The sequence below is a fragment of the Trachypithecus francoisi genome, unplaced genomic scaffold, assembly GCF_009764315.1.
Source record: "Trachypithecus francoisi isolate TF-2019V2 unplaced genomic scaffold, Tfra_2.0 Lachesis_group20, whole genome shotgun sequence".
Lineage (NCBI taxonomy): Eukaryota > Metazoa > Chordata > Mammalia > Primates > Cercopithecidae > Trachypithecus > Trachypithecus francoisi.
The window spans coordinates 57,070,431-57,093,605 of NW_022681466.1; the positions used below are offsets into that span (position 1 = coordinate 57,070,431).

A 23,175-nucleotide genomic window follows, 5' to 3' on the forward strand; every position below is an offset into this window, starting at 1 on the left:
GGCACTTCCAGAGAGAACAACCTTGGCATCACAGACTTCAGGCATACTCAAAGCTCTTCTCCCTTCTGATTCCAGTTTCTCCATGCCCTGCAGGGCCTCTTGGGATTACTATATTATGGAAAGCACACAAAGTTGGACACTGTCTCTTTAAATAATAGAGGCTGAGAACCTCTCAGGCCACCATGACATATCCCAGCACTGGACCAGCCCCTGAATAAACTGGAAAGACGCCTGGTCTGGCTTCAGTTACAGGGAGCACCACCAGGGAACATCTCAGGGAGCCTGGTTGGAAGCTGCAGGCTTAGTCTGTCGGCTGCGGGTCTCTGGCTGTCCTGTGGGGAGGGCCTTGCCTTAGCATCCCTTGCATTTGACTGCAAAGAAATCTGCTTGGAAGAAGGGGTTACGCTGTTTGGCTGGGTGAGTTTTATTGGCAAACTGTGCCTCTGGGTGATGCATGCCTATGCTTTACAAGAATTGCCTAATTCCCCACCCCCTGCAAGCTGCAAATGAAAAGGACTGCAGGAGAGATGGTGCATTTGTGTTGGAATTGACTGGAGATTCAGAGGTTTTTTTATATCCTTGGTTAAGAGGTGGATATACACTCTGGCTGGGGAGGTGGGGGGCCATCTGAGAGCATCTAGAAACCCAAATGCATCCAGATTGAAAGGAAGAAAGGAATCTAGATGCTTCTTCCCCCATGGAAAATAGCTGTTCACACACACCTGGCAGGTGGCCTTGGTAAGCAGGTTAGGGAGAAGCTGCCACCTGTGGCAGAGCCTTGACCAGCCAGGCTCTGGGTGTGGCAAGCCTGGTCAGCAGGCACTGAGTAGCATTTCCTCTTCCACCACTGAGAGCCAGGCAGGAGACCAGAGGCAGTGAGGGACAGATGGGCTGGGTTTACCTGTCTGGCAGTGTATGGTGTGGCTGTGATCTGGGTGGTTATTGATTAAACTATTGGGTTCAAAAGAAAGGAAGAAGCGAGCTATAGCACCCAATATGTCCACTTTTTTTGGTATGTGTATTAAACTTTATTAAAAAGTTTATTTGAAAATCACAAAGGAAGGGAAAGAAAATCCTGAGTTAGATATGCTAACATTTGTAAAGTGCTTACTTAGAACTGTCCTGAGTATGTAGTAATCACAAAAATGTTGGTTAAATAATGTCCAAACAGCATAAAACAAAGTAATAATTTCTAGAGCAAATCGAACCTATAAAATGACCCATGGAGGAAAGAAAACACTTCCAGGTCTTTAGACATTTTTTTTTTCTACTTGCCTACGCACTTTCATTTATAAATATTTATCAGTCTATTGATCTACCTGTCTATCGATCGATCGATCTATCGATCTACCTATCTATCAGAGTTACAAGCTACTTTCGTGCAGAGGTGGTCAGCTCTTCCCTGAAGAGTTGATGTGAGAGTTAAATGTGATATAACAATAGTGGTGGCAATTTGGGCACTGGGCCCTTATTATGTTGCAGACACGATGTTAACTGCTTTGTACATATTGTCTCCTTCAATCATCACCATAAACTTTTAAAGCAGGCATTACTAGTTCCTTTTGCATCTGAGAAAACTGAAGCTCCCTGAACTTCAGAAATTGTCCAAATTCACAACAAAAGTAAGCAGGGTGATTAGGTTTGTTGGAGCCCAGAGACAGAATGCCTAACCACTGAGTCTCACAGACCATGCATACAAAGTCCAGGCAAAGTGCCTGGCGTGTAATGGGAACTGTAAATACAATTTACAAGTATGCTTCATTTTAATCTGCTAACATGAGAGTTTTAAAAAGATCACCGTTGGAAGATTTTTTCAAATTTATTTTTACTTACAGTAAGAATATACAATTAGCTAAAGTAGCAGCTCCTTTCAAATTGTAAATTAATATAGAATTATTTGAATCATTGAGGGGGATGAGCTTCTATGACACAGTACACTAGAAGTGGGGAAGCGTGTGTGTGTGTGTGTGCGCGCGCGTGTGTGAACTGCTGCATTTTCAGGCAAAGACCTTTAATATCCACATTCCTGCTCCCTGTCCCGTGCATCAAGGCTGGCCTGCGCACGGGAGTCTCAGTTGGGCGCGCCTCTGCCAAGCGGAGACTGAAGGGCTAGCCTGTCTCCCTGTAACGCTGGGCGGGTCACGTTAGGAGGCTATGAATCAGCTGGTTTCCTTGGCTGCTCCAACCCCACCTCAAATGGCCACCTCGCACCCACCCCCTAAACCCCATGGCCAGGACGCCAGCCAAGGCTGACAGCCAAGCCCGACTGCTGCAGGAACACTTTGCCTGAGCTTATTCGGTGGTAGTCTGGTTTTGCCCAGGCTAGGAGGAGCCCAACCCCAGACCACGCTATCCGGTAGTCGCCAGACTTTTCTTTCCCTAATTCGCACTCAAGCAGAGCCCGCTAGATCAATCCCTGCCAATCCTAGGAAGCCGGCATGCTTGGTAGGTGCAGACAGTAATAGCGGGGACCGGCGAGGGGCAGGTGTGCCCGGCTAAGACGCCAGGACAGGGCAGGGGCTCCAGGACCCGAGAGAAGAGGGACTCCCTTCAATGCTCAAGCACCCGCTGGCCTGTGTTAGTGGGAGTGGAATCCAACCTCAGCCCTGCGCGGGCGCGGTCGGCGTCGGCGCGCTCCGAAGCCCATCCTTGGGCATCCGCTGAGCTACCTTTGGCTGGGTCTTCCCAGGGTGGGCTGAGGAGCCAGTTTCTCGGTCAACACTAGGTTTCCATGATCTCCACGGGGCCGGGGGAGGAGGGAGGTGGGAGGTGAGAAAGCTCGGCCGCCTCTGGTTTCGAGTAAAAGTCGCCGCGATTTTGCAGAGACCGACTTTTTCCCGAGGCGCATTTAAGGCCAAGTTGACTGTCTCCTGCCCTCCCTCTCTCCTGCCCCCTCTCCTCCCTGAGTCCCGCCCTCCCGCACACGCTGACCCAGGGACACACCCTACTGCAGCGACGCAAACAGGGCGTTGTTCCCGTTAAAGGGGAACGCCGGGAGCCTCCCACTGCCCCCTTGCTTCGCGCGCGCGCAGCCCCGCAGCGCAGCTTTGGCGGCGCCAGCAGCGGAGCCAACGCACCCGAGTTTGTACTTGAGGCCACCCTGAGGATCGAGACAGCTGTTCCTTTGGGCTGTAAGTGATTTGGTGGGGAGAGTGAAGGAGATGGAGGAGAAATAGGGGCATCTTCCAGTGAGGGTGTCAGAAGGCGCAGAGCAGGCGCGGGGCTTTGGCCAGCTCCCTGGAGCTTCTGTTTAGGGGCACAGGGTCCCTTGTGTGTCCTGTTCCCTTCCAATGGGGCTTGGAGTAATACAAGGAGGGGAGCCTTTATGGGCAAGGGTGATGGAGCTGGTGTCTGGATAGAGGATAAGGGCGTCTCAGTTTTCGCCTTGCTGAAGAGGCGTTGACTCCGGGATACAGTGGCAAAACAGCCCCTGTGGCGGACATCCCGAGAGTGCTGGACTCTTGTGGCTCCCCAGTTCCCAGCCTCATGCCATCTGTTTAATTCAAACTCTCTGGGAGTCATCAGAAATCCTTGTTTATTTCTTCCAGCGCATTCCAGTGTCTTTGAATGTGATGCTTGTGGAGAGGAACGGAGGGGCCTGGGATTGGGTACTTTTCAAACTGGGTTATTGAAACGTTGTTTCCCTGGCCCAAGACTCTGCCTGAAATGGTCCCCAGAGTCTCAGCTAGATCTTCTACAGCCATGCATGTCCTCTAACAAGTCATCCCAGCCTTCAGTTCCCCCAAAGTCTAAAATGAGGGGCGAGGACCGCATTACTTGGGATAGATGTCCTGCCAGCTCTGACCGGCTGAAATTATTGGACTCAGCCTTTTACCCTCTGTCTCTCTCTCCGGTCCGCTGGACATCTACTCCCTTCGGTCCAGGCTCCTGGGCTCCTGTCCCACCGCGCCCAGACCGGAGCTCAGTCTTGATGGGGTCTGTGTCCTGGCTTTGAGTGCCTGTGGTGCAGACTGGACCTCTAGGCGAGCACGCGGGTCTAGCGCAGGAACAGAATGCCCCCTGCCTCCAGGAGTCTCAGTTGGGCGCGCCTAGGGGAGCGCGCGGTGGACGGGAAGCGCAGGGTCCGGGCAACCCTCCCGAGCTATTCTTTCCTTTCCACACTCCTCTGGCTCTGCACCGCCTCTCCGGAGCCGCCAGAGTCTGCGCGAGGCTGAGCTGGGTCCAGGACGGTTCCTCTACGCTGGCAGAATTGGGTGGAAACTTGGAGACGAACGGAATGCGGAGAGCACTGGGGTCTGGGAAACCAGCCTCCTCGCTGCTGTCTCCCCCAGCTCATGTCACGGGTGTCTCCAGTTCTCAGATGGAAATCTGGGCGCCTACTCCCCTCACCGCTACCTCCACCCCGTAGGGAATTCACAATCTGAACTGCGGTCTTGGAGAACGTGACCTCTCCCCTTATCGGGCGGTCTCCGGGAGGCGCTCGGGGTGGGTGGAAGCGTGCAGTGGCCTCTGCTCATATTTTCTGGAAACCCCTCTATTCCCTGGGTGTTTTTAGACGTGCGAACCGCTTGTTTTTGTTTCCAAAAGCAGAAGATGTTCCGTTGCAGGCGGGTCTGGCTGGGCGCTGGACGCTGGGCGCTGGTCCTGCAGGAGGCTGCTGCCCCCTCTCGGCTGCAGGCGGCGCGAAGGCTCCTGACCCGCGCGGGCGGGCGGGCTGCGGACGCTGGGCCAGGCCGGGCCTTACGCTAGTGCGCGGGACCCTCCCTCTGTGCGCGCCTCCCTCGCTCGGCCCAGTGCGTTCGGCCTTACGCCCAGCGCTCTCCCCACAGGCAGAAACTCCGCTGAGCAGAACTTGCCGCCAGAATGCTCCTCCTGTTGCTGGGTATCATCGTCCTCCACGTCGCGGTGCTGGTGCTGCTGTTCGTCTCCACGATCGTCAGCGTGAGTGCCTGGCTGGGAGGCTCCCTGCGCGGCCCGCTCTTCCCCATCTGGGTTCCCAGCCCGTGCTCCTTCTGGTTCAGGACTGTGTTATTTGCAGACAGTTGGAAGTCTCAGACGTCCCAGGGAAGTTTCTGGCAATCTGCCCCCTTCCAGATGCTTTGAGAAAACCAGAGCAGATTCAGTGATAGGAACGAAGCGAGCGCTGGGCTGGGTTAGGTGCGCAGGTCTCTATTTAAGCCAAGTAACTTCAGAGCAGATCTAGGGGCCCCGACCTTCATTTGGTAAGATTGTTTAACTTTTTTTTTTTTTTAAATTAATACAGCCTCGTTGAAGAAGAGGAGTAATTATGATTTTTTTAAAAATCCAAACCATAGTCAGATGGGTGAATTAATTTATAAAACACCCTTTTAGGACTTGAAATTGGAAAGTTAAAATGGGCTTTTCTGGAAAAGACTTCACAGGTCCCATGTCGGCTTTATGGCATGAACACAACACCTTGTTAGTAAAGCTTCCACTGATAGAAACAGGCCATCAGAGTAACTTATGTTACAAAACTGTCCAGCCCATGAGATCTTAAAGTTATTTTCTTGGCGATGAAGATGAGCAGACATGCAGGCAGTTTTCTCATGGTGGCTTTCGCTTCTTAATTTAAGGCACATTGTAAGCCTGATTTTCTTTTACTTTTTCTTTTGTCTTTTTTTTCTTTTTGAGACGGAATCTCGCACTGTCGCCCAGGCTGGAGTGCAATGGCGTGATCTCGGCTCAGTGCAACCTCTGCCTTCTGGGTTCAAGCAATTCTCCTGCCTCAGCCTCCCGAGTAGCTGGGATTACAGGTGCCTGCCACCACACCTGGCTCATTTTTATTTATTTATTTATTTTTTAGTAGAGACGGGGTTTCACTATGTTGGCCAGGCTGGTCTCGAACTCCTGACCTCATGATCCGCCCGCCTCCACCTCCCAAAGTGCTGGGATTACAGACGTGAGCCGCCGTACCCGGCCTGTCAGCATGATTTTGTAGTCTCTGTGAGAGATAATTATGTTGGGGATTTGTAACTTGGTTTAACATTTACAAGCATCTTCACAGTATCTCCATTGTGCCTGGTGATGATAACATCAGATTGATAGGAGCTATATACAAGGAAATAGACTCAGAGAGAGGGGCTTGGGGAATGATCCCCAGAGATGCTGGGAGGAGGAAAGGCTTGAATGCAGGTGTCTCAGGTTGAGTTCATGGCTCCTTCTACTATAGTAAACATCTCTGCACATAATCGTTTTCATGTGCATGGAGAACTTTTCCATTTACAAAGTGCTTTTAGGTCATAAAACATTGGCTGTTACCATGCAGGGGTGGGCGGGGTAGCTAGGTGCATGAGGGTGCTTTTCGCCATCCCTGGGCCTTTCTCCTTCCCCTTTTCCTTCACTCCTCACTCCCTCCCTGACTCAGGATATCTATCTGATTCTCTTTAGCAATGGATCGTGGGGAATGGACACGCAACTGATCTCTGGCAGAACTGTAGCACCTCTTCCTCAGGAAATGTCCACCACTGTTTCTCATCATCACCAAACGGTGAGGCTGGTTTTGTGCTTGTCCTCAGATGCCTGTAACACGTTTCTCAGTCCAGAGCTGGAAACGCTTATTGGAAGACACAAGCCAGAATGCTGTTGCTGGGGTGGGTTGGGATGTGACAGGGAGCCGTGAGTCCAAGGCAAATGGGAGGGGTGGTGATCTCACTGGGGAAGCTGAGATCCTGGGCATCATTATGATTCACTCTACCTAGAGACATGCCCTTAGCGCCCTCCTGATCACTTAGGATAATGCTTTTTGTGATTTAAAAAAAAATGTCGACATAGGAGCTGTAAAGGTGGTATGATAGCTAAGCCTTAGGCAGACCCCTTTGGGACATTGGATCAAACATGTATCTTTGGTTTGGTGGCTGTGTCTATTTAGAAATGTCCTGCCCCTTTCTGCTGCAGTGACAGTGGGACTGCCTCACTGCACCATCAGTCATATGGACACAAGACTGACTTGAGGTCCAGGTCTTGGACCTCAGTGATGCCACCTAGCATCAAAACCTTTGAATGTTTCCTTGTTGCAAGATGGGGACTTGAAGCTGTTTGCAAAACCTAAGCTAAGCCTTGGGGTCCTTAATCCAGAAGATTGTATTTCTCCTCTGTCCTCAGCATCTTTGCTTGTGAGATGTGGAAGCCAGGCTTCATGAGGGTCAAATTAAGGGATAGTTGGCAGCAGAAGCACCAACTAGATACCCTAAGCACCCAGAGGGAAAGGAACACCCAGCCAGGAGCCCTGCGTGTTTGGATGCAGACAGGCGGAGGTAAACAGGATGAGCTGTTTTGGTGGCTGGGTAGGCTACAGCGATTGGTGTTAAGAGCCTGTGGACGTGGATCCACATGATCTTTTGTTCCAAAAGATGTGTCCTCAGGCTGGAAGGACCTATAGATATAGCAGAGCTTTCCTAACATCCTGGGTTTAAAAGACCACGGAAATACAACTTTAAATGTTGCTGCAGCTACTCATAGATCCAGTATATATGTTCAAGATGCTACACCAGATGAGAGAAACCAGTTTAGATCCAGTTCAATAAAACAGGCAGTGAAGTGGCCTTTGGTCCTGGCTTTGCATAATCCAATTTCTTTGCTGGACTTTCCCTCTTACGGCTCTGTACCTAGTAATACCCAAGCATGTCCCAAGCTGAAGCGTTATTAGCCAAATTCCTTGAACCACAGTACAAATAGAAACTGCCAAAATACTCATTTGGTAATTTATATGGAGAAGATAAGCAAGGAATGGAAAACCCTGCTTTATGTTTTTACCTTCTGGGTTGGGGAGGGAGCGGAGAAAAGATCCCAGTCCTATTGAAGTGAGAACAGTGCTTAATCTTGTCTCTGAGTGTGTGAAAGACATTGAATTAAAGCCATCCCAGAAATTACATGGTGGGTTTGCATGGTGAGTTGGCAACTGGGTAAATGAAATACTCACGAGTGCCTGAGAATGTGGCCATAGCACTGCTTGTCCCCAAAGCCACAGCATCCGGTTTCTCCCCCTTCAGGGTCTGGCTAAACTTCCCTGAGCACTCTGGATGGGAGTCTCTGTCCTCGCTACTGACACCTGGTGGTTACAAGTAGTGACTCAGCCCGAAAAGGGCAGGCTTTGGTGCTCACAGGCGCCATCCCCAAGTGGCATCTGGCCACGCGACTTGGCATGGAATCCTGGACTCTTGGGCCCGGAAGGGGGCAGTTTTGGCAGGTGTGTTAAAACCCGGCTGAGCTTCAGCAGAAACGAGGCGGGCAGAGGAGTTGCTAAGTTGTGCTTAAACCATCTGCAGGAAAGAGAGCGATATTGACCTGTAACCTGTTACTGACTTGCATTTTGTGTATTCTGCGGTTGGAAATAGCTGTCAGTTGGTGCTAGAAGCAGATCTCAAAGAGGCACTAGGGTTATTTTAATCAGGAAACTTCTTATCTCTCAACTTGTTCCTTCTGTGCCAAGCTCATGTTCTTGGGTTCATTTACAATGAATGCCTCCTTAGGGTGGGTTTCAAATCTGTCTCATTGCTTTCTGAGAGCACCCCGGAGTGTCTGTTCTCCACATCTCCCTTCTCAGCTCTCACAATCAGGGCATTTTGAAAACATCTGGATGCTGTCCCTGAACACGCTGGGTTTGTTTCCACTCCCCTCAGGCATAATCTAAATTTGAAATTTCCGTTTACACTTCCCCAGTGGTGGTTATCTCTGCTGCTCTCTTCCCCAACGTGGCAGCAGTTGCTACGACTTCAGCCTTAAGTGTCGAATCCTCGGGGGCCTCCTCGATTGAGTTTAACAATTGTGGCAGCAAACAATAAGCTGAAAAAAAATGTGTAATTTTTAAAACATTATACTGCCTTTACAAATGAACTATGCTCGTTGTAAACCATTTACCGCGTCTGTATTTGCTCTTAGAAAGTATGTTTGAAAAAAATACTTGTTAAGTAATCAAAAGTAACTCATTATTGACATTGATTTGTGAAGAATATGTTGCAAGTGTGAAAAAATATGTAGTGGTATGATCTTGGCTCACTACAAACTCTGCCTCCTGGGTTCAAGCGATTTTCCTGCCTCAGCCTCCTGAGTAGCTGGGATTATAGGCACCCACCAACATGCCTGGCTAATTTTTGTATTTTTAGTAGAGAGGGGTTTCACCATGTTGGGCAGGCTGGTCTTGAACTCCTGACCTCAAGTGATCCGCCCACCTCGCCTCTCAAAGTGCTGGGATTACACTTGGAGCTGGCGTGAGCCACTGTGCCATGTGACTTGGTATTTTTTTTTGAAAGTACTCCTTTTTCTGGTGCATGACCACGACACTGCACCTCTCTCTGGGGGTTGCCATTTATGTTGTTTTCTGTATGAATGAGGCCTCCTGGCATCGTGCCATGAGGCAGTCTAACATCTAGGTTGTATAGTTTGAAAGAGACATACCAGATCTTGCCCCCAAACTACATCTTGATGTTAGAAATAGTTTTAGATTTTTAACTGACTTTGACTCTGCCTGCCTTCTCGTTTTTCTAAATGTATTTGTATACTTTCTGGCATCCCCTCCTTATCTGCCTCGTGTAGGCAGAGGTAAGAGAGGCTTAGTGTGGGGATATTCATTATGATCTTGTATCCAGTTCCATTTCAGCCCAGGGAATACGAGGATCTGGAAAGCATGAACCTTGCCTTGATGGTCCCAAGCCTGGTCAAGGAGTCAGGAGATAACTATGGAAGGGTGAATCACTCTCCTGGAAGGCAGAGCAGGCCAGATGCCCAAAGGGAGGCAGGCAGACAGCGCCCGAGTTCAGGGAGGAAGTGGAAGGGAAATCTCTGGTGGGAGGTAGAATTTGATCCATCCTCCAAAGGATGGGCAGGATTTAAGTCAGTACAGGCAAGGGGGAAGAGAATATTCCCTGTTAGGGCAATGACATGACCTAAGGTAAAGGTAGAGCAAGGCAGGGGATGGGGTAGACCAGTTGGCTAGTGTTCTGGTTAGGATTAGGGTTGACTGCATATAAAAGAACATCTTCAAATGATAGGGGCTTAAATAAGATCATTTATTTTTCCCTCTTTTCAAAGAAGTCTGGAAGTAGGTAGCCTGAGAGAGGTATGGAGGTTCCATGAAATTGTCAGAGATGCAGATACTTGCTAGCTCATTTCTTTACCATCTCTTGGGTTTGGCTGTCATCTTGAGGAAACAAAAGGCTGCTAGAGCTCCAGCCGTCACATCCATGATTCAGGCAGTAGGGTGGAGAAAGGAGGTGGAGAAGAATGAATCCCCTTTTCTTTTAATGAAATGTAACATGGTCACACCCACACCTATTTCTAAGAGAAGGCGAGAAATATAGTCATTCGGCCTTGGGGGAAACATGGCTTCTCAAATCACAGAAACTTGGCAGCAAGTACTTCTCTGTAAGCCTGGTGTGGAATACTTCCCTTGAGGGTTTGACCATCCCCTCCCATACCCAATCATACTCTTTTGCAATAGCTCAGTTGCGCCCTCTACAGTTCCCTAAGTCCCGGTTATTTCAGCATTCTTCGAAGAGTCCATCTCTGCTGCATCCTGGGCTCTGTCAGCACCCCACCATTCTCATATGGACTCTTCTCAGAAACTTTAGGATCTGTTGAGGCTTCTCTCTATTTCTACCACCTCTCCAGGTACAAGTGAAGTCTTACTATTATTACTGAGACAGAGTTTCGCTCTTGTTGTCCAGGCTGGAGTTCAGTGGCACAATCTTGGCTCACTGCAACCTCCGCCTCCCGGGTTCAAGCAATTTTCCTGTCTCATCCTCCCGAGTAGCTGGGATTACAGGCATGAGCCACCACACTTGGCTAATTTTTTGTATTTTTAGTAGAGACAGGCTTTCTCCATGTTGGTCAGACTGGTCACGAACTCCCGACCTCAGGTGATCCACCAACCTCAGCCTCCCAAAGTGCTGGGATTACAGGCGTGAGCCACCACGCCCAGCCATCTTATTATTATTTAATGACGTCTCTTGAATCTCTATTTTCCTCCAGTCCAGACCTCTCTTCTGAATCCCAGACCTGTTTATCCAGCTATCTCCTGGCCACTTCCCTTGGGATATCGAAGAGAGGCCCCCAAGCCACTAGGCCAGAGAGAGTCCTTATCTCCTCCGCCAAATCCACCCCTTTGTCACTTTCTAGTATTTTAGTGAATGCTGCTTCACCAGCTGGCAAGCCAAATATCTAGAGTATGCCTTGATGTGTTTCCTTCTTTCTCTTCTCAGCATTGTCATGGGTCCCTCAGGCTACTCCATGGTTCCAATGCCTGTTGCCCAGCTGTGGTCACGCTGCTTCCTCGTTTGTCTGAGGCGCCAGGGCAGCCTCCTAACTAGTTATCTGCACCCTTTCTTACTCCTCTGTGACTCATTTTTCATACGGAATCCAGGCTGATATTTAAAAAAACACAAACCTAATTATATCCTCATTTGGAAACCTTTCGGAGGCCCTTCGTTGGTCTTAATCTTCAGATGAAAATCTTTAACAACGCCCATCGGAATCTACCTGAATGATCCACTCCTGCTCCTGTTAAGTCTCACCTCCCATCTCTCTTCCCCTCATCTTGGAATTTCAGCGTTTTCTCACTTCCTGAAACGTGAACTTCCCACTTCGGGAGCCTCTTCATTTCTCTTCTGATCTTTCATGCAGGACTATTTCTTGAACAACTATAGTGTACCAGAGACTACTGTAGGTACTAAGGTTACAAGAGTGAACAATAGCTTATGTTTTACTGGACAAACTAGTCAATAAACATGGAGAATTTGGGGGGCAATGGTAAGAACTGTGTAAGACAGGTTAATGGGATAAAGAGGGATTGCAGTAGGTGAAGGGAGGTCTCCTTGAGGAGTGACCACTTGAGGGTAGCCAGGAGCCAGCCATATAAACATCTGGGGAAGGTTCCGTACAGAAGGACCATCAAGTGCAAGATCGATGGGCAGGGAAGGAGGTTGTTAGTTGAGGGACAGAGGGCAGGGCAGAATAGTGGGAACAGAGAGTGAGGGGTAAGTAGAATCACAGACCATCTCAGAGTGTGTGTGCCCCCAACCACACTAGGAAGGAATTGGGTGCATATGCATGCGTTTCTAATCTTTGTGATTTCCTTAGACCTGCTGTCTCCATGGGTTTCTCAGTGGTCTGTTGGATTCCAAGTTGGAGTGACAGTCCCGAAACCTCCATAAGGCAGAGTGTATCAGAAATTGTACAAGGTAGAAATGCATCGGTTATATTTTCAGTGATTATTTTGGGTGACAGGATTCTGATACTTTGACTGTTTTCTTTTGCTGCCTTACCTATTTTCCTCATTGAGATCTTTTATTTTCACAATCAGAAAATAACTGTGAACATTTTATGCTAGAAAACTGGTTTTGAGTAACCAGTTTTTTAAAGTAGGTTCGCTCTGCCTTGATTAAGAGAATGGAGCCCCAGGGCATGGCAGGCAGGGTCCATGGGTTAGCTTTGAATGAGGCCAGTTCCTGGAGCTTAGTTTGCAAACTCATACAATCTGGAAGGCTCTGGTGAGGGGGAGGGGTGTGCCAAGCCTCCTCCCCAAGACCCTATGGGCCAATTGAAAATCTAATGACCCAGAGGATTTAGGCAAAACATTTGCCCTGCTGTTGAATAAGCCAGTGCTTTTTGTTTTTAAGTCTCCAAGATCCAAATATCAAGTCCAAGTTCTCACAAGCATTCCCCTGCTCTTTATTTAATTCGTGTGGACCTGATATGCAGCAGGATGGGTCAGAATACTGGAATTAAACCACAGGCGATGTGGGAGCCCAGGAGCTGGAGGGGCACAGTTCTGGCTTACCCTGGCTCCCGGCTGGTCTTCGTCAGCTTCAGTGATGAGGCAGGACCCAGGCAGAGTTTGTCTTCAGTAAAATCTGTCTCTCAGGGCCTGTCCCTGCTCACAAAGTCCTCTCTTGTCTCAGAAGAAAAGGTAGTTGATAAACTTTTTTATGCTGAGGTGTTAGGCACAAAAAGTGTGTCCCTTTTTGAATCACTTTCGTTTTTTAGGAGGAGGCCAGTGCTCAACACCAAAGCATGAAGGGAATTATTGAGCTGTCCTCTAATCTGTCCCCAAACATCCTTGGCCACCTCCATTGTCTAAGGGCAGTACCTGTAGCCCCTCATTTCCCAGTGACAACAGGGGGGTCTCCTCTGCCACAGTATGTGGGCTGGACCAGCACCAGGCACTGAGAAGATGACCACTTACTACTCTTCTTTTCTGTTTAAACAGCAGCAACAGCAGGAACAGCAAACTCATGACTATCAATAGGTTGTGTGTGGCATTAGATCAATGCCTTAGGTTGAAAATTAGAGAAACTAAATCTTGCCAGTCTCAGCAGCCCCCAACATGAGTCCTTGGTGGGCTCCTATCATCCCTGTCTTCAGAATGATCCCGGACTTGTTTATCAATTTGGTGACACTGCCATTTTGGCAAGGACACCAGACAATTTCCTTGTCTGTGGCCCAGCTGTTGGCCAGATTTTAGAAAACACAGGAGACCTTCTGCATTTATGGACCCATGTTTTACATTTTAAAACCTTTATGGCTCCCTGAGTCAACCCGTAATCTCTACCCAAGGAATGGCTCTGGATTGTACAGGCTCTTATGAGATGCTGAGGCCCTGGTGGTGCAAAGGAGGTACAGAGGATGGAATGTGTTGTCAACAGGCCAGGATTTCAACCCTTAGAGTTTCTCTAATGCCAATACCCAGGAATTGGTATGAAATGTTTGTTTGAACCTGTGTCTGAACCATATGACCTGGAAACTATAGTCTTTGCTTTAAAAAAACTTCCGTTGTATCCCCAAGATTTCACCAGCACCAAGAAAACATCCCTTGCATTTCAGGAGCAGGGATTGGCCATGGTGCAGCCTGAGGTTGTGGATGTTGATCTTTGGTGCTTGAGAGAAGGCTGTCTGGGATGAAGCCTTCTGACTGTGCAGTCATCCACATACGTGTGGCCCCCAACACTGGCAGGGACCTGGAGTCATCTGGCCCATCCCTCTTCCCTGTCCCATCGAGCTGCAGACTCCTCTGCAATATGCCTACCACTTGTTCATCCTACCACTGATGGGGAACTCACCACCTTCAAGAGAGCCTCTTTTAATTTTGAAGAGCTAACAGTGAGATCCATTCCTTTGTTCTTCAACTCTACTGAGCCTGTCCTATGTACTGGCCACTATTCTAGAAACGGGGTACACAGAGATGAACAAGAAAGAGCAGGTCCCTGCCATTGTGCAGCTCACAAGGAGCTGGAGGAAACAGGCAATACATAATAAATGCATCACTATGGGTAGTGGAACGTGCTCTACAGGAAACAAATAGGGTGATCCAATGGAAAGTCATCACTGGAGGAATGAGCTGCTCAGGGAAGGCCTCTTCCTTCCATAGTGATGTCATCTGAGATTTAAAAGACAGGGAGGGACCAGTTATAGGAAGAACCATGGGAAGAAAATTCCAGGAGATAAAGGGGAGAGCCAAGGCCCTGAGGTAGCTGAAGAAAAGACGGTGGGGAATGCGGGAGAGAGGGATGAGAGCAGGATCGCTGGGGCCTCAGGCTGTGGTACTGAGGACAGTTGGGACATCATTGAAGGTTTTTTTTTTTTTTTTTTGAGATGGAGTCTTGCTCTGTCGCCCAGGCTGGAGTGCAGTGGCCGGATCTCAGCTCACTGCAAGCTCCGCCTCCCGGGTTCACGCCATTCTCCTGCCTCAGCCTCCTGAGTAGCTGGGACTACAGGTGCCCGCCACCACGCCCAGCTAGTTTTTTGTATTTTTTTTTAGTAGAGATGGAGTTTCACCGTGTTAGCCAGGATGGTCTCGATCTCCTGACCTCATGATCCACCCGTCTCGGCCTCCCAAAGTGCTGGGATTACAGGCTTGAGCCACCGCGCCCGGCCCATTGAAGGGTTTTAAGCAGAAGAGTGTCATGATTTGATTTGTGTTTTGTAAGCTCCTTCTGGCTGTTGAGAATGAATTCTGGGGAGAGGCAAGAGTAGAAACTGGGGACCAGTGAGGAGTTTGTGGTCGTAGTCCAGACTGGACATGATGACGACACTGAAATGACAGTGATGATAATGACGATGATGTTGAGAATACAAACAACTCACGTAAATGCCAGGCATTCTTTGAAGAGCAATGCATTTAATCCTTACAAGAACTCTAGGAGGTAGCTGGTGGCTTAGCTAGGGAGGGGAAGTAGAGAAAAAAAAAGGGTCTCATGAAAGGGTTTGCTGATGGGTTAGATGTAGGGAGTTAGGGAAGAATGATTCTAGATGACTCTAGGTTTGGGGTTTGAGCAACTGGTGTGTAACTGGATCTTGGACTGAGATGGGGAGACTGGAGGAAGAACAGAAGATTTGGGGCAAGGGGTAGAAATCAGGATTTACGTTTTGATTATCAGAGAGATCAGCAAAGCACTTCAATTTAGAAGTCTTTAGCTCAGGGGAGAGGTCTAGGCTGGAAATTCAAAGTCAGGAGTCATTCCTCTATACTGAAGGGTATTCAATGTCATGGTGCCGAATATAGTTATTTGGGGAGGAGTTGAGAGCAGAAGACAGAAAAGGAGAACAGTGTTCAGAGCTAAGTCTTGAGCATGCCAGGGGTTAATGAGGGTACAGGAAGGAAAGTGGGGATGAGCAGCCAGTGATGAGGGAGGAATGCCAGGAGATATTGTCACTTAAGAAATTACCTCGTTAAACCCAACACTGCCCCTCTTTTGTCCAGTCACTTCTGGTTGCCTTCATTCATGCCTGATGTGCTGGACTTGGGTTTTATCAAGTTGCTTGGCTCATCCTTAAAGAGTTTAAATCCCCATAATGCCTCCTGGACAATGACCGCAGGGTGACCCCAGTCTCTCCTCTACATGATGACTCTTCAAACAGTTGACAATTGCAGTTTTTCTTTCTCTTGTCTGGTGGTGATACTTCCTTCCTTCTTTCAGTGGCTTCTCTGGTGCTGGGGATTCCACTGGAGTCCCAGCTGCAGAAGCAGGGCCTCTTCTTGCCCTTCTGAAGTTTGGTCAGTGGTTTGGCTTGGCAGGCTGATGAGCGGAGAATAAGGGGAACCCCTCTCTCTTTGCCACACCATTCTCCTTCCTCTCTCTCTAGTTTGTGTGGATTCTAAGTCTGAAGAATGGTGGTAGAATCATTTAATTCATTAGATTTCAAACATATCATTGACTTCTCTGCACCCCCAGTGTGTTGTAGTGGAAAAACTAGTAGTCTGGGCATCAGGGATTCCTTGTTTTTCTGCACCGGGTCTGCCTCTAACAAATTAAGTAACCTGGGGCAGGTACCCTGGTTTCCTAAAAGCAGGGTGGGTGTTGAGGTAGGACCTGAAATTGAGGTAGGACCTGCACATTGCATGGGTCCCGGAGCCTCTGTTTCTGTTCAGGATGTAATTGTTGCATCGAGGGATCCTAAAAGGAGGTGACCTCTGAACTGGGCCTTGGCAATGGGGTAGAATTTCAGTAGGCAGAGGGAGCAGGGATGGGTTTTGTGCTTGCAGACGGGCACTGGTTTACTGTTGCTGGTGGGAAGAGCAGTTCTGTTGTTCTAGCTCTTAATTTCCATCATGCATGGTCTTTTTTCATACTTTGGGAGAAAGAAGGAGGAGAATTCTATTATTTCTATAGGGAGAATTCCTCCTAAACCTAAAGATCTTAAAACTAAACCAATTACTCCCTGTTAATTCTCCACTGATGCAGTTCATGACTGCAATTGCAACTGCCTTTCTCATCATTTTCTGTGGCCAAACTCAGTGTTTTTAAGTGAGCTGTTCTTTTAGAAAACAGAGAAAAAAAAGTTTCCTGATAAATCAGTTTGAAAGACACTAAGTTTTGAAAGTTAAGCAGGCTTTGATCATTCATGGTACATTGTGAATTACCAAGGAGGGAGATTGATATCCTTGATCATGCAACCCACGCGCCTCTTTTTTCTTTTGTATCTGGTGGAGTAAGTCTTCCAAGAACAATTCTTAGAGAAACAAAGCCTACTCTGTTTCCCTGTTCTAGAATTTTCCAACAAGGGTATAAAAAATCCTCAAACAGCTTACTATTATCCAGTAACCTCAGGTACCTCAGTGGCTGCATGTTATTCCCTTTAGAAGTCTAAGAACTCACTAGCAGAACAAGAATATGGATGTCAGAGTGCAAAACTAGACCCCGACAAACAAGCTCTGTGCTTGCCACAAAGCCTTTTTTTTTTTTTTTTTTGAGATGGAGTTTCGCTCTTGTTGCCCAGGCTGGAGTGCAATGGCACGATCTCAGCTCACTGCAACATCCGCCTCCCAGGTTCAAGCGATTCTCCTGCCTCAGCCTACCAAGTAGCAGGGACTACAGGCGCCCGCCGCCACGTCCGGCTAATTTTTTGCATTTTTAGTAGAGATGGGGTTTCACTGTGTTAGCCAGCGTGGTCTCGATCTCCTGACCTCGTGATCCGCCCGCCTCAGCCTCCCAAAGTGCTGGGATTACAGGCGTGAGCTGCTGGGCCCGGCTTAATTAGGAATGCAGGTCATTGAACAACTGTATCAGCTTTAGCCGGAATACCTTGACACGAAGATTACTGAGTAGTTTGTGCCCACTAGTGGCCAGATATAGGCTTTGCTCTAACTAAAATGCCCCCAGAATTACCTGTTGAAAGAGCCACCCACGTGGCCTTCATCTCCTTTGTGAGCTCCATGCTGGCACGCAGTTGTCTCCATCTGTTTTGCTTTCTGCATGAATCATGGGCAAAGTTAGCCTGACCGGCCAGCCCCATTTCAAAGCCACCAGCTGGGGGAGAAGTTGAAGCCCAGGAGGCAAGACCCACGCTGGGCTCTGGGCATGCTTGAGCTGGTGGGCGAAGCATATGAGCAAAGGCCACATAGTTTAGGATGGGGGCCTTTCAGAGACTCAGACTCAGCTATTTCTGGAATGACATTCATACTGAGAAATAAGGAAAATGGCGATCTGTGTGATGGTTGTGGGCTGGGAGGTTTGGGCGTGGGAGTCCTGGTCTTGGGGTCATGTGTTTTGAAAACAGTCTAGCGCTATGCAAATGGGAAGTATTAATAACTCTGCCTCTGTGATTCACCCTCTCATGGCTTTTTCTCTCTCGGCCTCTCCAAGGTCTCTTCTGACTCTTTTGCAACTGTCCTTCCTTTCACTTTCAAAAAACCTGTTCTCGGCCGGGCGCGGTGGCTCAAGCCTGTAATCCCAGCACTTTGGGAGGCCGAGACGGGCGGATCATGAGGTCAGGAGATCGAGACTATCCTGGCTAATACGGTGAAACCCCGTCTCTACTAAAAAATACAAAAAACTAGCCGGGCGACGAGGCGGGCGCCTGTAGTCCCAGCTACTTGGGAGGCTGAGACAGGAGAATGGCGTGAACCCGGGAGGCGGAACTTGCAGTGAGCTGAGAGCCGGCCACTGCACTCCAGCCTGGGCAGCAGAGCAAGACTCCGTCTCAAAAAAAAAAAAAAAAAAAAAAACCTGTTCTCTTGACTCAGAACGGTTTTATGAATCGCCCAGAGTGGGACTTGATGTGGGGCAGGGTTGGTGCCATGCTGGTAATGAAAGATGCACATGAACTGTTACATTGAAAAGTGTTTCGTACTTTCTGAGTCCTTAACTCACTGGGTTAGGACTTAGCCCTGGGCTAAGAATACAGCTGAGGGGGCTGATGTATTTCCTTCATTGCTCAGCTGCTCCTACAGCAGGAATCTGACCTTGAAATGAGCCTTGATTGTTGTGCAACTCGAGCTTCCCACTATATGGGGGGGAGCTGGGTCTGAGTGCTGCCGTGGCCCATGTCAGAAAGCTGTCAGCACCTCTTTTACTGGACACTCTCAGAACAGGAGGCCTGCAAAGAGCTTTTTTTTTTTTGAGACAGGGTCTTATTGTTTCCAGGCTGGAGTGGAGTGGCATGATCTCGGCTCACTGCAATCTCCACCTCCAAGGTTCAAGTGATTCTCCTGCCCCAGCCTCCCAAATAGCTGGGATTACGGGCACGTGCCACCACACCCAGCTGATTTTTGTATTTTTAGTAGAGACGGGGTTTCACCACATTGGCCAGGATGGTCTCAATCTCCTGACCTCGTGATCCGCCCGCCTCGGCCTCCCAAAGTGCTGGGATTACAGGTGTGAGCCACCGCGCCTGGCCAGAGCTTTAGTTTTTAATTCAGTGCTCAGCACCAAGGCTGGATATTAGCTTAAAACTGCCAGTGGGAACTCCACGAATATTTACCAGGCCTCCACTTTGCACCAGGAACTGAGTGTGGCCTGGAGGACAGCAGGTACTCAACGTAAGCTCTACTATTTATTGCATACAAATTGCAAGTATGGGTGGGGGGTGGGGAAGGGTATCGCCACACTGGGGCTTGTGTTAATCTGTAGCCACTTGGGATGTTGGTGTCACACTAGGTTTGATCTAAATAAAACAGGTTGGTAATTGACAGCATTTTTCCTTGCATTATATTTCTCTGAACTCGAATAATTATTTTCTGTACATCTGACTTGTTTTGCTGTAGCAGAGTGTGGCAAGTAATAGCTTGCATGTCGAATCCAATCTGCTTCTGTAAATAAGATTTTATTGGATATATGGCTATTGGAGGAATGGGCCACGCCCACTCATTTACATCTTGTCTGTGGCTGTGGCTGATTTTGTGCTACAAAGGCAGAGTTGAGTAGTTGCTAAGAAGACCGAATGACTTGCAAAGCCTAGAGTATTTGCTCTCTGATTCTTTATAGACACAGTTTGCTGTCTGTGCAGATATTTGCTCTCTGACTCTGTAGCACGTTTATGCTGGAAAGTAGATATGAATTGATGCCAAAGTTGTATCAAAACACTTTTTGGAGTTCTGGCCGATGTGCTAATAACTTGGCTTGCGTGAACATTGTAGCTCCCATTTTCATACTGCTTGGTGTGACCCAGATGGAAATGCTCCAGAACCTGGCCCCTCAATAACAGCCTGTAAATGCTTGTTTACCCTGTTTCTCACATCAACCTTTTAGGTGGGGTTATTTGCACTATCCTTTAACAGAGCTTCAATGACAACTCTTTTGTTTGATGATTATGACTACCCAGTAAAATATATGAGTGCCTCAAGTTAGTGAAGTAGAATTCAAGGCCAAAAAAATGTATGCGACAAGTTAGACGGGTGGTCAGAAGAAATTGGCAACAGAACCCAGCCCTGCCTGGACCGTCCTAATCGGAGCACACAAATGCTGGAGAGAGTCAGGCTTTGCACTTGCTCACACGGGTCCCCATCCTTGGACAGGATCAAAGCGCTGTCATTTTCGGAGAGTGTGGTACCTGCTGTCTCTTACTGCGCTGGTTATCTGTCTATTCCAGTTCTGATGAATGGTTCTGACTGGGGAGCAGCATCATCTGAGCTTAGAAATGTCCTCAGGGCCCTGTGGGCTTCCCGTTGAAAATGAGAGCTCTTGAATCTTGCTCCAGCCTTTTGGAGGTTGCTTTCTCTGGGCTGGGCTCTGTTTTTTTTTTTTCTCTCGCTGTCACTGTGTAGCTTTTGATCAATGCTGTTGGAGGAAAGAAAAGCCCCTATTCTTTTGCTGGGCATGTGGAAGCCCAGTCCTGCCCAGAATTCCAGTAGCCTTTTGAGTTTTGGAATCCTAACTCTTAATAAGTCAATAGACTGCTGCATCTTTTTTACCTATGTAATCTTTTAAATTGGTTTTCATTATTTAAGTAGTACAAGTATAATAATACATGAAAATATTCTCAACTGAAAGGCCTTCTTGACTAAACTCTTCTTCATGCAACAGTAGTTCCTGGGGGAACCCACTGACATCAATTTGACATAACTTTGGCTCTTTCTCTACGAATACTTGCATGCCTGTGGATGTCTACATGCAATTATATAGTTTTTTGGTGTTTGTTTTCATAACGATGACATGTTGTGTATGCACCTTACTCTTTTCATTGTCTTGAAGATCTTTCAAAGACTATTCATTTTCTAACTCATGATTTTTTTAACTACTGCAAAATATTTCATTGTAAGGATATACCATAACTTATTTTCCCTCATAGAAATGCTACAGTGAATGTCCTTATTTATTTTTCTCTGAGTATATGTTCAATGTTTTTCCAGGATATAGTAAAGAAGCACTTGAATATATATATTGTGTCATTATGCTGGAGGTGTTACAATTTTTAAATTACTTTTAATGGCAAAAACTACAATTACTTTTTTATCAACCTAATATATTCTGTCACAAAATGGCTGATCACAAAAGGATTACAATAATAATAATATTGTTATTCCTATGAATGGTGTATGCAGGTAGCTATCACTTATTTGTTCTGCTGATATTATCCATTTATTTTGAATTTTGCCTATTTGCTGGATGAAAATTGGTATTACCCTCCACATAGGTTTCACTTGCATTTCCCCGGTTGCTAGTGAGGTTGAGCACCTTTTACAATGTTTATTGTCTATTCATATTTCTCCTTTGCTAATCATACGGCTCTTAAATTTTATACGTAGCTGTTTTCTCTTTGTTCTCTCTGTAGTTTAATTTTGTTAATGATGTGAACTAGAGATTTAATTTTATGTTTTACCAAATGAATAGCCAACACTGTGTATTGTCTGTTGTATTTTGCTTATTGTAGTATATGGTATAAATTAAATATACAAGCTGGGTGTGGTGGCTCACGCCTGTAATCCCAGCACTCTGGGAGGCCAAGGTGGGCAGATCATCTGAGGTCAGGAGTTCGACACCAGCCTGGCCAACATGGTGAAACCCCGTCTCTACTAAAAATACAAAAATTAGCCGGGCATGGTGGTGCACGCCTGTGCTCCTAGCTACTCAGGAGGCTGAGGTAGGAGAATCGCTTGAACCCAGGAGGCAGAGGTTGCAGTAAGCTGAGATCGTGCCATTGCACTCCAGCCTGGGTGACAAAATCGAGATTCCATTAAAAAAAAAAAAATTAGCCGGACAGTGGTGGCAGGTGCCTGTAGTCCCCGCTACTCTGGAGGCTGAGGTAGGAGAACCGCTTGAATCCGGGGGTGGAGGCTGCAGTGAGCCAAGAAAGCACCACTGCACCCCAGCCTGGGAGACAGAGCGAGACAACGTCTCAAAAAAAAAATAAATAAAAATAAAAATAAATAAATTAATAAATTAATTAAATATACAATTAACAATTATATACTTTATAATATATAATTATAACATATAGAACTATGATAGATAATTATATATTTTATTTATAGACTATATATTTTATACGATATTCATATATATTTTTAGACATACGAAGCTTATATTTGTATTATAAAGTTTTAGCAATTCAAAAATATGGTATTAATCATGAAAGAAAAATAAAAGGATGGGACAGAATTAAGACTTTGGAAGCATACATGTAAATTTAGTATATAATACACAACATCATATGTGTGTCTATAAGTAAAATACATTTTATTAATTATAAGTATGTATTATATAATTATAAGCACTTGAACATATATGATCTATAATTATATATTATATAATTATATATCATAGTTCTATGCTATGTTCTATAATTATATAAGGTGTATAATTATTAATTGTATATTTAATTTATACCATATACTATAATAAGCAAAATATACATATATGTTTTAAATCTGGTAGGTGATATCTTGACTCACTGGTTTTATTTGTTTTTCAGACTTTCTTTTTGTTCGTTTTGGTTTTTAGTTGCTGTTGTGTTTGTTTCAAAATTTTTCTTATCTGTCATTGCTCATTGAACCAGACATTTTTATTAAAAGTATTTTAATATTTTTTTCTGTCTCATTAGTCTGTGCTTTTATCCATATTAAGTCATTAATTTTGCACTTATTTCGTTGTTTTTTTTTCTAGCTTCTTGAGTTGAAAGTTTAGTTCACTCTTTTTAAGGATTTTTCTAGCAAATGCTTAGAAGCGTGTACAGTGTCCTCTGAGAACTGCTTTGGCTACAACCCACAGGTGTGCCATGTGGCTCTCAATATAATTCTTTGCTGAAGAAATTTTTACTTTTCATCTTTTTTTTTTTTTTTTTTTTTTTTGAGACGGAGTCTCGCTCTGTCACCCGGACTGGAGTGCAGTGGCCGGATCTCAGCTCACTGCAAGCTCCGCCTCCCGGGTTTACGCCATTCTCCTGCCTCAGCCTCCCGAGTAGCTGGGACTACAGGCGCCCGCCACGTCGCCCGGCTAGTTTTTTGTATTTTTTTTTTAGTAGAGACGGGGTTTCACCGTGTTAGCC

The 23,175-nt window shown here is 46.8% G+C and overlaps 1 protein-coding gene across 2 annotated transcripts in view; it reads left to right on the forward strand.

The window, feature by feature from the left end:
* The first annotated feature begins 213 nt into the window (after positions 1–213).
* PMP22 (peripheral myelin protein 22) overlaps positions 214–23,175 on the forward strand; it is a 36,566-nt gene continuing 13,604 nt past the window's right edge. Inside the window, exons 1-3 of one of the 2 annotated variants that reach the window (XM_033184494.1) lie at positions 214–417; positions 4,791–4,902; positions 6,370–6,469. In XM_033184494.1, coding sequence (XP_033040385.1) covers positions 4,825–4,902; positions 6,370–6,469 — 178 coding nt within the window. In that variant the 5' untranslated portion in view covers positions 214–417; positions 4,791–4,824. Of the gene's footprint in view, positions 418–2,971; positions 3,132–4,790; positions 4,903–6,369; positions 6,470–23,175 lie in introns of those variants that run through there. The other variant, XM_033184493.1, reaches the window with a different exon arrangement.